The sequence below is a fragment of the Lactuca sativa genome, chromosome 4, assembly GCF_002870075.4.
Source record: "Lactuca sativa cultivar Salinas chromosome 4, Lsat_Salinas_v11, whole genome shotgun sequence".
Classification (NCBI taxonomy): domain Eukaryota; kingdom Viridiplantae; phylum Streptophyta; class Magnoliopsida; order Asterales; family Asteraceae; genus Lactuca; species Lactuca sativa.
In genome coordinates, this window is record NC_056626.2 from 21,099,810 (window position 1) to 21,117,656 (window position 17,847).

At 34.4% G+C, this 17,847-nt stretch overlaps 1 protein-coding gene across 1 annotated transcript; it reads right to left on the minus strand.

Annotated features, from left to right (window-relative positions):
* Window positions 1-15,112: 15,112 nt before the first annotated feature.
* Window positions 15,113-16,491, minus strand: LOC111915828 (cell number regulator 2). The gene is made up of 4 exons (XM_023911466.3): window positions 16,334-16,491; window positions 16,142-16,213; window positions 15,581-15,793; window positions 15,113-15,467 (listed from the first exon to the last, which is right to left on the minus strand). Exons 1-4 carry the CDS (start codon window positions 16,392-16,394, stop codon window positions 15,391-15,393), a joined length of 423 nt encoding a protein of 140 aa, XP_023767234.1. The 5' UTR covers window positions 16,395-16,491; the 3' UTR covers window positions 15,113-15,390.
* Between the last annotated feature and the right edge of the window lie 1,356 nt (window positions 16,492-17,847).

Below are 17,847 nucleotides of genomic sequence, written 5' to 3' on the forward strand. Positions count from 1 at the left end.
GTTGGGATTTGGTTTCCAACTTGAATTTTAATCATTTTGGTAACCGGATGGCTTGTCGTGGTAATTTTGGAACTCTCCTGTGGCATTTACATGTTTCGCATCTTCTTGAAGAATGGGGCACATATCTGTAGGGTGTCCCATTGTTGCGCATATCCCACAAACCATCACTTGTGGAGTTTGTTCCAAGGCTAGCTTTTGAACAACGGAGGTTAAGTCTTTGATTTGAGATTCTAGGTTCGATGATCCCACTTCATTGACTATGTGTTGTTTGTCTCTTTTCATGTCTTGGAGCGGACCAAAGTGTTAGGAATTCGCGGATATGGTGTTGAAAAGTTGTCTTGTTTGTTGTGGAGTTTTACTAAAGACATCACCACCACTTGAGACATCAACTAGTATTCTCTCCATTGGCAACAATCCCTCATAGAAGTGTTGAATGAGGAGTTATTCCGGAATTTGGTGTTGTGGGCAACTATAGCACAAGTTATTGAACCTCTCCCAATAATCATGAAAAGTCTCATTTTGACCTTGGCGGATTCCAAAAATCTCATTTCTAAGACTTGAGACTCTTGAAGCGGGATAGAATTTATCAAGAAAAGCTCTTGCCATGTCAGTCCATGAATTGATCGACCCCGGACGAAGATAAAATAACCAATCCTTTGCTCTATCGGCCAATGAAAAGGGGAATGCCCTTAGCTTGATTTGATCATCGGTTGACCCTTGTGGCTGATGGGTTTTGACCATAAAGAACATCCTATGTGCTCATACAAACCCTAATGCTTGGATCTAGGTTTCTCTATTATACATGCAAGTTATCCAAGACTATAAAACCTAATTCTAGCATTCAAATAATCATATTAACATAAGAATAGGTTTAAGATGTTACCTTGATTGTTATGTAGTAATAACAATCCCAAATCTCCTTGTATTGACTTTAGAAAGCTTAGAGTCACAAATGTCACTCCTCTAATGGTTCACAAACACCATAAGCAAGAGGATGAAGAGGAGAGAGGATGGAGGCTGCGCAAAACGTGTTCTAACCCTAGAAGAATTCTTATCCACGTTTTTGAGGCATAAGTGTCACAACTGAAAATTTTGAGCCATGTAATCTATACATTCAAGTTAATGTGAATCAAAAACTTCAATCAAATACATTATACAAGTACCACAAGTAGTCATCAAACAATTGGAAAACCCTAGAAGTTCTTGTTAAGTCTATTTTGGACTAGAATTTCCTTATTGGATCCAAGTGGACCAATAAGCTTCCAATTGGACTATCATGGGCTTAGAACCCTAATTGGGCTCTAATTGGACCCACACTAATTTATTTCAACATTTTGGGCCATGTTGGACCTAGAATGAGATAAATCACAAGCTTTGATCCATAATTTAACCTAACCTAGCTTAATAAAGCATAAAAATCACAAATTTTATTTTATAAGGCCAATGAACACCCAAACTATTTCAAATATTGGGCTTAAGGGCAAAAAGCCCAAAAATCTTTTTTTTCTCTTCCCATTCTCGGCCCAAGGCCCAAACCCAAGAAAGAGTTGACTTTCAAGTGACACCTCATCTTTACCCATAGGATATCCATGCATTATTCTCATTTCTCCATGCACTTCACTTCAAAGATCACTTCACTTCTTCTCTTCCTCTCTCTCACTCTCGGCCATACACACATACACACCACAAAAATATCTCCATTCTCTCTAGATTAATCAAGAACTCTTCTTCCTCTTCTCCATCCAAAATCTCGAAAAATAGGAAGCATTCAAGGAGGTTCTTCCACAAAAATCATCATCTAAGGTAAGGTTTTGCTTGGATCTATGACTTGTATTCCTTATTTATCAAAAATCTCTTCCTAATCCATGCAAAAATCATGATCTTGCACTCTAGAAACCCCATAATCTCGAAAAGTTCATCAAGGAGTGCAAAGGCCAAAAATCACTTCATTTCTTCCAATCTTTTCTTCAAGAACCGAAACTACCCCCCTAAGGTGAGCTTCATACCCCCTATTTTCTGTTTTTATGAGTTTTGTGGGGGGGGGGGGGGGGGAATACAAGTGAAAGTGTAGATCTATATGTGTTTATATGCCTTGTATGATTTCCATGCTTATATGTATGCTTTTATGTGTTTTAATGTTGGATCTAGCCATAAAACTCCTCAAAACCGAGATATAACTTATGTTATATGATTTTAGCATGAAATGTATTTCTACATACAAAGTGTTTCAAGAAAAATAGCTAAATGGTTTAGTAACAATTTTCTTTAAGCTAAAAACCCAAATTTTGGGCCAAAAATGTGAAAAATACAAAATTAAGGGCCCAAATTGACATTTCACAGATTCTGATGGATGAAGTGTGCCAAAACAGTTTCCATAAATCAAATTCTGGAAATATACTCAATTAGAGGATTAAAAACATAAATTTCAAGCTTAATGGGCTAAAAATGAAAATTTCGGCCCAATGAGGCCCATTATGCGAATTTTTCTGTTTTGGAGGGCCAAAACTGTAATTTTCTGTAAAACCGTGGACTATAAGTGTCCCAAATCCTTTTCAAAGGTTTAAAATGCTTTTTAAATTTAAAAAGGACCAAAGTTGCAAAAAATTTCCAATTTGGGCCAAAATTGTCAAAATTGCGAAAAGAAGGGTTAAAACCGAGAAAAATGCATTTTCAGGGACTTAAACTGTTTTCTATGAAAAATATGCTGAAAAATATTAATTTCAATAATTTTTGGTGTTAAAATGTCAAGAAAAATAGTTTAAGGACCAAACCGGGAAGTATTTAATAAAAAGGGTTGAAAATGTAAATTCTACAAATAATGAGGGGCTGAAAACAGAAATATTTCAAGGCTAATTCAATATACACAATTTGATTAAATAATAGCATCGCGACTATCGACGAAATACAACTCATTACAATACCAAAAGTCGTTGTTAAACGAATTGGCTCGGTCTCGAGCCAATAGAAATCTACAACTACTAACTCTACGACACTACGGTTCATATACATAACGTTTGGGAACTTAGCTTACATATGAGTGTGCACAGACGTCTACGCACCATCTTTGGGCCCCACAAGTGTAAAATCTTGTTCGTTGAGCCTAGCTAGCCCAATGACCTGATCTTAAGGCCCGAAGACGCATATTTTCTACGAAGTGTTGAGTTTCACCGACTCGGCACAACGTAGAGGGACTTTCAATGGCTTGTATACCACTGGTCCCCAAGGGGTCCTTGGTATTGCTAGAAAAGTCTGCATATTTTACGAGGCGGGTCGGGGACCCCTCGCACGCATATTATCCCCAACCGATTAATAGAGTTATCGAGGCCTTCGTGTCCTTTTACTCTTCGGATGTGGGACGACACCTAGTCAGGGCGATTGGATAACGCGATTAGTACTGACGACGCCTTCGGAGTCGTTAGTATAACTATAAACTGGGCGTTTGTGTAACGCGGGTTTGTAGTAAATAATCTTGCTCGAGAACCTTCCAACGTCGCCTGGGACTGACACTATACGCTACGCAATGGTTTCAATGTAACTTCATGTAATTCAAGGAACTAGGAGAACATCGGGTTTTCCTAGGGTTTTCAATACATACAGATTTGAAATGCATACATTTTCAATGAACATTCTTTTTTTTTCAAGTATAGAAACAAACAAGCATACCTATGGATCTTCACAAACGTTTTCAAAAGCTTTTCTTTTCAGAAAATATCGGATTTTCTGGTGGTTTTTTTTCAAACAATACAAACATTCGATTTCAAACACTACTTATGAACTCACCAACATTTCATATGTTGACGTTTTTCAAAATACTTGTATTCTCAGGGAACCAGTGAATCAAGGGAAATCATATTCAGTGACGGTTGCAGTTTATTTATGTATGAATCAAACAATTTAATTTTTGGGAATGTAATGTTTAAACAATGTTTGACATGTAAACACTGCTGGTTGTAATATATTAATGCACGGTGACGAATGTTGTTATGTTTCATATATATTCAATGTTATGGTATTCAATTGAGTCACGACAGCCCCCGGACGTTTCCGCCGTCTGGTTCGGGGGTGTGACAATAAGGGATCTATATATAGTGAGGCTATTAGGGTTATCTAATAAGGAAACCCTAATTTGGATGCTTAAGCCCTAAGCAACCCATGGATCCCTTTCCTTAAGGCCTTGGACGATTTCCTTATGGGATTCCCCATAGAATTCGTCCATTCCTTATTTAAAGGCAATCCATGGCCCAAATTGCAATTATCTTATATTACAATTCCAGTCCCTTAAGTTTAATTAATCTCTTTTAGTCACAAAACTAATTACCAATTAATTATTGACAAATATTAATTAAACAATATGATTTCTCCTTTAACATATTATTCTCATAATATATTAATAAATCATATTTAATCCTTTCTCTCCATAATTCATCCTATCATGTTGCTTTGGTGAAGGCAGCCCAAAAGGACCATGCACCATCGGGTCAAGTACATACCAAAATAATTATGGACTTAGACACTAATCCAACAGTCTCCCACTTGGATAAGTCTAATAATTATTATGCATATGACTTCAGATCCTGATCTGCAATCGTAGCTTTCCAAAGCCGCTGTCAACTCTGATCCTATCAGATACGCGTGTCCTTAGATAAGAGATCATATATTCCTCCATTCTAGATATCGTATGAGACATGATTTCTAATCATTCTCTTTGTACTATATCTCGATACTGATTTATGATGACTGACTAATTGAACAAATCAAATTAGCCCTAGCCCGGCCGAGCATTTACGTTTGTCATCACTAAATCACCGAGGGGCCCAAAGATATCGCTTTTATCCTACTTTGGATAAAAGGAACGGATAAACTTTGATACAATGCTTGCTTGCACTTACTCACCGAATCACACACAACAATATGTTTTATAACACCAAGTTACTAGTGCGTTTACATATTATCAAGGTGCAACCAATTTGCAAGATACAACTCACACATCTCGGTTTCAAGAATATAAGATGTTATCGTCTCACCAATCACTCGTGATACAATTCATGGAGTGATCCAAGTGAGCGTGGGTTTAATCCAATGCTCAAATTCATATTCATAGGCACTCATGAACGTTGCAGCAAACATTTTCTTATGTCTAATGCTATTTAGACAATCCACACACCAATTCACGACAGTCTTTATTCATATCTACTTCCAACATATGAACGACTGTGGCCCGTTCGAATAATTCGATTATTCTTAATACATTCAATTATTCTGGAAGTCAAAACATGCAAATGTGAAACACAAGAATAATACTAATCCCATATGGCCTCAAACCTTTGAGTATAAATAAAACACCTTTTATTTATCACCATATCGATTACTCATTATTTGTCGTTTTGGGTAATCAACTTCTTACTTGAATTATTACACTTGTCCCATGCTCTTAGCATGCACACAATGTTTAACTATGGTTCTTACTTTGTGAAATAGACCAAATTGAGCACATTTCCAATCATTCTCATTTCACAACTCCAAATCCTTTTTTCATAAGTGAAAGAATATAAAATTCTTGCTACTCATAGAATATGCTAGATTCTAACATTCTATGCAACGATCCTTTCGTAATGTCACTGGACCAAAGTCACAAATACTATTGCCAATGATATTACAAAGTCCTCTATCAGAGATTGTTACAAGACAATTCCTTAGATATGATGTCTCTCACTCAAAGTACATTCCTTTGAACATCCTTTTGCATAAAAGTTTCTAATCTAGACATAGATTTTCAATATTCAATCCCCAATATGGACACGTTTCCATATTTTCCATATGACAACTCATTCTTAATAGAATCTTTTCTATTCATAATAATATCGATATGGTCCATCCAATATGGAAACATTTCCATATTTTCCAATACTATACTTCCAACTGCTCATAAGCGACCAATCCTCGGCGAACTTTGGATTGTCCTTTGATAGTTGTTTAATTATTTTAGTCAAAACCGATTCTAGTCCCTTTTCCCTCTAAATGTGCTCGACATTTGGAAAATTTTAGAATGGTCAAACATTAAAGCATTTGCAATCGATCCTATACCTGAAGCGTATGGGACACGACGCATAACGTTTTATTTGCTATGTTCTCAAAATTCGAATTGTGAAGAGGAATGCCGTAATCATAATCGAAATTTTAAGAACACACTATGTACCCTTGACTAAATTTATTTACATTTCTCAACCTAATCCTTTAGGATTTGAAATGAAGCATAATATTCTCTCCCTTAATTATAGCAAAACAACTTTACAACCGTTACGACTTTGCAAGGTATAATTCTTGTTTTCTATAATTAATATTGCCAACTTGCAATACGTGCCTTAATAATCATACAATCATAACTTTTATGCTTCCACTATCATGATGATTATTATAAACATAACACTTATGCTCCCACTAGCTTCGACATGTATTCATAAACAGCTAAACTTTCAGAAAAACAATACTTATTGAATTTCTTAAATTCATGTTTCTAATACTTAATGCTTTGATAATCTTTTATCAAGGCCTCTTATACACCTTTGCCTTAGATATTTCATATGTGTGTCTAAACAATTAAGACTAATTGCCAAACCTCACAATTTAAATCATGGAAAGGGATACCGTGACCATAATCGAATTCGAGAATGCAATTTTACAATCACTATCTTCTTAAAATCTTTCTTATGGTGTATGTGTTCCTATCCATGTGAATTTGTCAAAACCAAAGTTTACGACAAATTCAAACTCATATGGACCGAACTTTCTTAATCTTGATTCCTTGCCTTATGGTAGCACAGCTGCCCACCACGTCTTCCAAGTATTTAAGTAGCTCACCCTTTCCTATCAATGTACTCTTCATTAATCAAGGTCCTTTCCTTTTATGCATTCGAACGAGAACTCATAGAACTCATATGCATAATTAACTCAATTGGAACGGCATAGAAACAAAATAATGTCAACACGATAGGTTGTAAACCTCAACTCGTGTGCCAGTGATGATTGATAAGGTTTATTTGATTTGTTCTTGAAACCTTTCAAGACCATTAAGACTCCTACTGACTCCTTAACATATAAGATTCTCTTGTCAAAACATTTCTTGACAAACAAATATTCAAGAGTTAGTGTAGCTTTTATCAAAACTCTTCATAAATTGGTCCTAGTTGGTCTTTGTCTTATCCAAGACATCACAACTTTCCACATTTGATGAATGTTACAAACCTTCTTAATACTTTTCACTCAATGTCACAATCTTAACTCTAAGACTTGTTTTGGAACGAAGTATGATTGACCTCTTGATTTAACCATTTCTCTAATCCTTGATTCCTCTTCTTAAACATACAATTGTACTAAGACTCACTTAGAGGATCAATTGAGATATGGTTCTTAATCATTAAGACCTATCATAAAGCATAAAAGCTACTCTCCCTTCTTCTTAGAATGGAGAAACTTTTATTTTTCTGCCTACTTGATTCTTCTTATTCGTTTTTCTATTGATTTAAACTTTTTCAATCAATTCATAATTACACTTAATCTTGTAAGTATAATCATATTTACTAAACCTTTAGTGAATCTTGACGAATATCATTGTTACTCTTATGGTGGACTTGATCAACACGCAACTTTGTGTGCTCGATCTCCTAGTCCTTCACTTGACACTTTGTCAATGAATTAGTCTAATTTCCAAAATATGAAATTTCTCATTCATCGTGCAACCAAGTTGCATGATTCCAAGTTTCTGTCCAATTGAAACTTGGGCGATGAGAAACTCTCCCTATTTGGTAAATTCTCGAGGCAATAAAAGCAAATTGACTCTTTTGGAACATCACATGGAACTATTTCGGATATTGCCTTTCTCTTATGATCAAAATCTTCGATCATGGCATGTCTTTCGTTGCCATTGCCTATATCCACAGAGGTCTGGAAGGCAGATTCACCAATCAACTTTGCTTTTCCATTGCGCCAAATCATTGTTGATTCAGCGGCAATAAGCATGTAGGTGAGATCTATAAGGGTCACGTCGTGGTTCTTCATATAGTACTCTCTTACGAACTCACTATACGAGTTAGGAAGTGACTGAAGAACCCAATCAACAGCCATCTCCCCATAGACAACGGATCCCAACATTCTTAACCTATCAATGCGTGACTTCATCCCTAGGACGTGTACACACACCAACTTTCCTTCTTTATGTTTACTTGCCAAAAGGGCTTGAGTGAGCTTGAACTTTTCAAGCCTTAGAACTTGTGGGTTAGGGAGAATAATTGGAGGAGGAGGAGGAAGTGAAGTATGATCTCTTGTTCCTCGATCGAATCGTAAAATATCATCTTCATTTGGAATGCTTGTTCCACGGGATTTGGGAAGACCATAGTTGTCGAACTTTGACATCTACAAAACGAGAGAAAACGAATTCAAGTTAGTTGATTGATTGAGTCCTTAGTAAATCACCCAAATGAGATACTAAGGCTAGGACCCAACACAATATTCTACAACTCGGGAGAGGGATGCCGTAACCCAAATTGCAGAACATTTGAAGGTAAGTGAATGACGATTCACTAATTTCCACCATGAAAAACGAAAAAGAAATTTAAGTTTTAAATCTATGAAAACTCCTAGATCCTATGAGATTCATTGAACATTTCAATGGCATGTTTAAATCTCGATATGCCCCTCTTGTTTGTGACTGGGATGCCGAGGATCACAAAGCGGGTGTGAATAACCATGCAAACTGACATGGTGCCCTCACATGTTACGGTCACCTATTCGATGTGCCGATAAACCACACACGCTCCACCGAACTATGACAAACATTGAGTCACCCTTTGCTACCTTTGCTTAGAACCATTTAGTGTGCCGGTAAACCACACACGCTCCACTAACGTCTTCGCAAGGGCACAAAGTGTAATTTCATGGAATTGCATCAATTCACTTTTGCCTAAGTAACTAAGATTGGGAATTTGAAAAACATTTAGTTACTTTAGTAATTCATTATACTTATAATGGAAGGTTTCGTCCATCCTACCCGTTCGGCTAACAACCCTCCACTAGTCAAGAGTGCGGTGGGTAAGAGTGGATACCCATTCAATCGCCATTTTATAGACAATTTCCTTAAACACCCCTTATAGACCAGCTTCGTGAATGAGGCCTACTAACAGTAAGACTGACTTTTACTCATATATATATATATATATATATATATATATATATATATATATATATATATATATAATGTTAGACTTTTAATGTTATATATATAGTATAGGGTGTATTTTACACTTTTAAAATATTAGGTGGTCAAATTTAACAATTATACTTTTAATTCAATTAAATTTTAAATCAAAAACTTTATGGATTTATTAAACCTCTTTTAATTATACATCTTAATTAATTAATAAAACCATAAGGGTGTGATTTGAACTTTTTCAAAACAATACTAGGGTTTTAGAATTCAACATTCCTAAATTAAACTTTTAATCAAGTTTTAAATTTCCAAAACTTGAGGGCAAGTTTTGAAACATTTCAAAACATTTGGATTTAGAATTTAAATATACATCAAAATTAAACAATTAATCAAAATTTAAATTCCAAAACTTGAGGGCAAGTTTTGAAACCTTTTTCAAAACATTAGGTTTTTAACTATTTAAATTTCAAAACAACAAAACTTTTGGGTTCAAATTTAAACTATAAAACCTAAAGGGGAAAATATGAAAACTTTTCAAAGCACAAGAATCAAATAACAAATAATCTAAATTAACATTTAATCACATAATTATCCATATTTGATTTATTTAATGATTTCTTGCAAAACAATTTATCAATTTAACCAAATAATTAATCAATTATCACATAGGGAAACAAATATTTTATTAATTGATAAATATCTTCAATTAGATCAAGAATATAGTCAAATATATCATAAAATCGGATTTATATTGATCTAATATGATAAGTCAACTATCCTTAAGCAAAAACAACAAGAAATCCCGGTTTTCCCTCCTTCTGACGAGCCGACTCGCCGAGTCAGGCATGGACTCGTCGAGTCAGCATGGACTCGGCGAGTCCAGCCTCCAGAACCACAAAAATTGAATTTTTCAATCATACAATGCATCAATACAATAGAAACCAGTCTAGTCTCTGATACCACTGATGGGTTTTGACCATAAGAACATCCTATGTGCTCATACAAACCCTAATGCTTGGATCTAGGTTTCTCTATTATAAATGCAAGTTATCCAAGACTATAAAACCTAATTCTAGCATTCAAATAATCATATTAACATAAGAATAGGTTTAAGATGTTACCTTGATTGTTATGTAGTAATAACAATCCCAAATCTCCTTGTATTGACTTTAGAAAGCTTAGAGTCACAAATGTCACTCCTCTAATGGTTCACAAACACCATAAGCAAGAGGATGGAGGCTGCCCAAAACGTGTTCTAACTCTAGAAGAATTCTTATCCACGTTTTTGAGGCATAAGGGATCTATATATAGTGAGGCTATTAGGGTTATCTAACAAGGAAACCCTAATTTGGATGCTTAAGCCCTAAGCAACCCATGGATCCCTTTCCTTAAGGCCTTGGACGATTTCCTTATGGGCTTCCCCATAGAATTCGTCCATTCCTTATTTAAAGGCAATCCATGGCCCAAATTGCAATTATCTTATAATTACAATTCCAGTCCCTTAAGTTTAATTAATCTCTTTTAGTCACAAAACTAATTACCAATTAATTATTGACTATTATTAATTAAACAATATGATTTCTCCTTTAACATATTATTCTCATAATATATTAATAAATCATACTTAATCCTTTCTCTCGATAATTCATCTTATCAAGTTGCTTTGGTGAAGGCAACCCAAAAGGACCATGCACCATCGGGTCAAGTACATACCAAAATAGTAATGGACTTAGACACTAATCCAACAGTGGCTTCATACTAGTGCAAATAATGTGGAACATCTTCAAGTGCTTATGCGAGTCTTTGTTCTCCAATCCATGAAAAGTTGGGAGGTGATGGACTAAACTTGACTTCAATTCCGAACCTCCTTCCAAAACCGGGTAATTGATACCGGTTGGAGTTTGTGTAACATCGGTCTCCATCATTTGCCTCAAAGTTCTTTCGGGAGCCTCTCCTCCGCCCGCCATTGCAATTGGTTCAATAATGGGGGGGGGGGGTTTGTTGTAGAGGTGGTGTTTCAGGAATTTCTTGGTGGGGGTCGAGACTAGAATCAGGTTCCGTATCACTTGATGAAGTGGGTTCAACTTTCAGATCCCCGTGAGGATTAGAAGCTTGACCATGTTCAATTCGCTTTTCCTTCGCCAAACGCCTTGCTTCTTTTTCGATTTCTGGGTTGTAAATCAAGTCACCTGTACGCTGAGATTTGGGCATAGAGAAACAAATTGATTAAAAATAAATCAATCCCCGGCAACGGCGCCAAAATTTGGTGGTTGTCGAGGCCAACAAACTAAATGCCCTAAATATTACACACTAAAATAATGTATAGTGGTAAAGGGATCTTATCCACGGAGATTGGTTCAATTTAAATCTCTATGTAAATCTCTTTGTAAAACACTTGCAAAACAAAATTAAAAGTAAAATGGGGGGGGGGGGGGGGTGGGGGGGGTTAATTCTTTTTGATTGTTTGACAAAATTAAAACTAGCTAGAATGAAAATATAAAAAGTAAACAAGTAAAAGTTTGGCTTAAATTCAATGAAGTAAAATTGGTTGATTTTGGGGTACACCTCATGGATGATATGATTGACTTATCATTAGACTTAATGGAATAACATTTGTGAATTGGTTTAACTTGGCTATAGCAATTCATAAGCACAAATTGCCTCAACTCTTCTTAGAAATTAAAATGGTTAGAGGAGCTCTTAACACATTTCCTTAATTGAAGTCACGAAATCAATGAAGCGTAAAATCTTGTGAAAATCAATTAGCTTTAAGTTATAAGAGTTACCAAGTCCAAAAGATAATAAAATACTTACATTATCATTATGGAGGAAACATTTCCATGGTCTAAATGAAATGAAAACAAACATATAAACCATTTGTTGCTTACTAATTTGAAGATCCATTACTTAACCAAGAAATTAGCCAACAAAAAACAAGCATTCATTCATCCAAGCTCATGATCAAAGATAAATAAACACAACAAGATGTTTAACTAGAAAACATTTCCATAAACTTCAAACACAATGTAATAATAAGTCTTCAAAGCAAATAATCATCCATGGGTTAAACCCTAATCAACCAAATGAAAGTTTAGCCAAGCATGGCTAAGGTAAAAGAAAAACAATATAGTTTAATGGTACCAAACATTGTCTTAGATGCAAGATGGAAGGAAATTACATTATTCTTCCAAAAATCCTTCAAATCTTCAAAAGCTTTCTTGAGAGAGAATGTTCTATGTTCTTCAAGACTTCAAGTGATGCTCTCCAATAATGGCTCCAATCTCCAGCAAAATGGAGTTGATTTCCGGATTCAAAAAGGTGCCAAAAGCCACCCACCAAACTTCCACAAATAGAGTCAACAAGTCAAAACCCGGAATCAACTCAACACAACTCACGCGGACCGCGTGGGTCACGCTGCATGTGGGACTTGGGCCATTTAACATGCAATCTAGCCCAATCTTCAATTCTTCAACTTCAGCCCACATGCAAAACTCTTTAGAGCCCATTTGTGCCATTCCAAAGCCTTCTAATGATTGATCCAATACTCCTTCAATTTTCTTGTAGCTCGATTCCGCGTCGCCTCATCATCATCCTTGCTCATAAATTAAGTCCAAATTGATTTCTTCTCTATGCAAGCACCAAGCCCAATCGCACCACTCCAAATCCACAAGCAAACCGCAAGCCTCCATAAGTCTCGCACCCTTATAAGCCACCAATAACAAAAAGTCTTCGATAAATCCTGCAAATAAGCTCAAAAGACTGGAAAGCACCCGGTAAAGGTGAAAATTAAAAAAAAGAGAAAATATGCATGAAGATTAACTAAAATGAGATGGTTTTAACTAAAAATAAACTACGTAAAGAAGTAATAAAATGAAGCTATCAGAGCACATGAAGACTTTACAAGATAAATGTCATTTATGTCCCTTTAGAAATGAATTTGATAATTTTGTGATGGCTCACAAAATTATTATTAGTTAATGGCTTGGTTGTGTTGTTTTATATTTATATTATGGTTGATAAATTAGTTTTTCAAATGCAAAATAATATTTGAACATAAATAAACATCACAAGGAGTTTGATTTTAATGAAATTTACCTTTTAACATAAGATGCTAAAAATAGTTTTACAATAAAACAAGTTTTATCATTAAAACTAGTAACCGGTAAAATTTCGGAATTTAAATTGTATAAGTTTATAATAGAGATTTGTAAACTTATCAAACTCTAAACCTTATTTTATAAAAGGAAGTTTTATTAAAAAGTTTTCAAATGTTCTAACGCGCTCAAACGATATAAGTTAATACTAGTTATTAATTTATAACTTTGATCGCGTCAATCGTATAAAACCGGGTTTTATATATAGAACATTTTTAACAATGTGATTTTAACATTAAATAAGTTTTTTAAAGTATACCATGGTTTATTGAATGCATGCAATAACCATGATATAACATGTTTTTTTTTTTAAATAGAATTATAAAAACATCAAAGACTCCTTAGAGCATTGGGTATGGACAACACCCATACCCACCCACAACGCAGCCACGTCACCATCTTCTCTCCACAACGAGATTAGGGGATGCTGTTTTTCATTTTATACCCCGTTAAGGTGAAGAGAAGCAGAGGAAGAAAGAAGAAGAAAAGCAGAGGAAGAAAGAAGAAGAAGACGCGTTGTTGTACGTTGTCGTTACCACGAGAAGCAACAAAACGAGCAAGAGGGGCGGTGTGCCTTGCGTTAAGACGACGTTTTGGGCATTCCACGTAGGCAATAACGGCGTGGAGGGTGCCCATACCGTCTGCTCTTATAAACCTCAAATCTATGCAATCTTTTTTAAAAAACACTTGCACGTCTCTTGTATGCACTAGTGAGATAAATGATACCTAACCTCTTAGTGTTATCTTTTGATGGCCGATGTGTTTTCGCGATTTCTATAACCAAGTTTTAGGCCGATTACACAAGTTTTTCAAATTGGATGATTGAAAATCTCTTATGATAAAGGATACCTAAGCAAGAGAGTTCTGAAACATAGATGTGATCAAACATGTCTAATTAAATTTATTAGCGATCCCATAAATCTAGGAATTATATGGTAAGATATAATTGATAATCGATATCTACCGGGTTGAATTCAGATGAATGAGATAAATGATACCTAACCATTTATTTGTTTTGCAACTTGGATCCTGGACTTTAATAATTAATGTTTTTTTAGAAGCTAAAAGGGGTATTAATTATTAAAGATTAAATATTAAAAATACTAAATGAATTTTGTTAACTTTTTTTAGATATATAATCCACTCTCATAACCATGAATTGTCATTTCTCTTTGAATGACTTATTAAAACAATAACATTCAATAGATACAACTTTAATGAATTAGGTCATGTCTTAAGAGACAATTTCATGAGAAATTTGAAATTTTGTATACTTAAAGGTCCCAATCCTAAGCAAATTACTTTGATTAATAGACCTAAATAATAAAGACATCACTGTGATGCTCAAGATGCATCTAACATCATCCTAAGAACAATTATTCACTCCTTCATTTTCTAAACATTTGTGTTTAATCATAAGAAAATTACTTGTTTTTTTTCTATGGATGTATCGGTATAAATCCAAGTTTGTCTACGTCTCGACGTAATTTTTTTGACGTTTTCGTGCTTATTTTTATGTATAATTCTTATCAGCCGGGTTACATGTAATATATTTTTTTTATTATTTGAATGTTTGTTCATTAACTTCAAAAAAATCTTACTTGCTTAATTTTATATACATATTAGTATAAATTCAAGTTTCTTTATATTTTTGTGTTTTTTATGTATGTTTCCTACGTATGAATTTGATCACATATGATATATTTTTATTCGACAATATTTATTAGAGTTAATCAATGGTACCAACAGATATAAATGTACTTAAGTACTAACTTTTATTAATACAATATCAAAATATAAGGAATTTATGTTTTTACAACGACGGGTAACATCCTAATTTATATTATTACAAAAGGCTCACAAACTTTAATCAAGAACTCAAGCACAAGTTGTGAGTTGTGACCTGTGGTCCACATGTTATGGGCCTTCTTATTCATTTATTTGTATATGACAAACATTAATCGATATTGAATTACAAATATTCACGATATTTTTAAATAGAGTAAGCACTTCACGTTTCAAATGTATTAAGAACTACCGTTTCATTTCTCCGGGACCAACTGGCGGCATCCCGACTCCCTGATTCTGATTCGCCAAATTTCCATGCCATCCTGCATATACATACATGAAAAATAATCTTAATTAGATCATTTTTTATATAACAAATACACAATTGATTATAAATTTTTTATTTTTATAAATGAGACTGAAACAACTTTATTACCAAGAGATGGATCAAATCCACGGTGCTTCAGCTCACGATACTCTTGGCAAAGAGCACAACACTCACAACAACAATGGACAAGGCAATCGTTGCAGGGTTCATCAGGCAACATGTATTGATGCCTTAATTTAGAACGATACATACAAGAATATATATATGGACATCCTGTAAATAGACAAAGTATTGAATAAAGGGTCCCGTGTACACCGCAAGCTGTTTACACACACAAAATAATAATTATACACATGATATAAATGGGTCATATATACATCACTGCCAACTTTTAAATTTGTTATAAATTGTAGAGTGGTCCATTTCTTGACTTACCAAATTAATTATTGTTTTTTTTAATGAAATTTCCAAAATCTATATACGTAGTACTTTACAAAAAAAAGTGATTAATTGAAAACGTTTGCTTGCAAAATCATCATGTCTTGTTTTTATATACCTTTCTTTTTACAAGAGCGATGTTTGTTTACAACAAACTAAGTAGGAATGTTTGAATGATTAATCTACATATAGAATCTTATAAATGGTCAAAGTGGAAGCATAAACACTTACAAGTGGTACCCTTGTTGACAATCTCCGCAATTTGTCCAAACGATATGCATGGACACCAACACGTCAAACAACCTGTGGTTTCCAAAAACAAATTAAACAAATCTTTAACAAAATAATTATGTGTAACATATTTTGATTTATCCATATATAAAGTATACCAGAATGATTAATATAGTTAATTTGTAGCCTTACAGTTGGAATAATCAGAGGTGCAATCACAGAGTCCAGTGGACCATTGACCGGTGGAGTTCATGAGTTGAGCCGGGACACTTGTGGCGTACTGTGGTGGTGGTGCGGTGGAAGAGTGCACCAAAAGTAAATTAATTGAGATTGAAATATTGTGGGCTGCTTATTTATAGCCACCAAGTTGGTGGTGTGTGTGGATAGAGTCGAAGGAAGTTTTCTCCTTGAACTTTTGGCAGCATCTTGAGTTTTATATTTGATGATGAAAAGTCAAAATTACATAAATAAATATGCTTGTAAGTACCACAAATATAGGAGTGCTAAACCGGAAACCCGTCACAAAGTAATTTTTATATAGCATGAACACGACATAACATGATTTTCGTGTTTTGTATTTTTGTTTACCAGCATGAAAACAATCCCATTAAAACATGATAAAAACGATAAACATGAAAAAAAAAAAATAAATAAACCCTTAGTTTATTTAATTCAAAATTAATCTTACAAAACAAGAAAAATTCGAAAAACAATGTCAATATCAACATAAACTTGTTTTTTTTATACTTGACGAAAATACCACACAAACACAAATTCAAATTTCAATTTCATCACAATTTTGTTACATATAATGTAGGTAAATTACAAGGATGGTCCCATGGGGTATGTTTGGTCCTTTACAATTTTTTTCTTTTAACTTCGACCGTCCTTACTTTTTATTTTTGTCGTACGTTTGGTCTTGTCCATTTTAAAAATACTAACATGCTCTTTCCCAATTTTTTTTTTTGTCATATTAATTGTTTATAATTTTTTATATATATTTATAAATATTAAATAGGCCCCACTCATCACCTCCGACTTATCTCCTCTAATGCCACCTTTGTCTTCTCCGACTATACTGCCGTCCATGTCACTGGAAAACAATTTACTCAACCAAAATTGAATTTCAACCACAAAAACATCAAAACCTGATTGTTAATAAACATGCATCAGATACTTTAACTGATTTCAACACAGAAAAAACAAAATCAAATATGTAAAAAACCTAAAATCCAAAAAAGAAAAAATGATTTCAATCTATGATTTCATCCAGGAAAAAACTTATTTCAATCTATGATTTTAACCAGAAAAAAGATCAAAACCTAATTTCTAACAAGCCTCCATCAAATCCATTTTTTTTTTCAAAAACACATCTTTAATTAATGTTCCAGAAATCTTTGGTGTTCCAAGAATCCACGTCAAAGCAAGAAAAAGAAGTCATTGATTTTTCTGACTTAGCTATGTTGTATCTCGTTGCGTTCCTGATTTGAGATGAATTTCTTTTGCCTAAACTATCATATTCGAAAATTAAAATGAAAGAAGCTTGATGTGGTGGTTTTGCACATTAAAACCTGATTGCCACCGTCACCTACGTCTTCTCCGACATCTCCTGTCACCGTAACACCAAACCATGATGGCGTTTCAACGGTTTCTGTGGAGGGAAAAGTTGAGCAAAAACGAAGATGAAGAGGTGGTGGGTGGGTGGG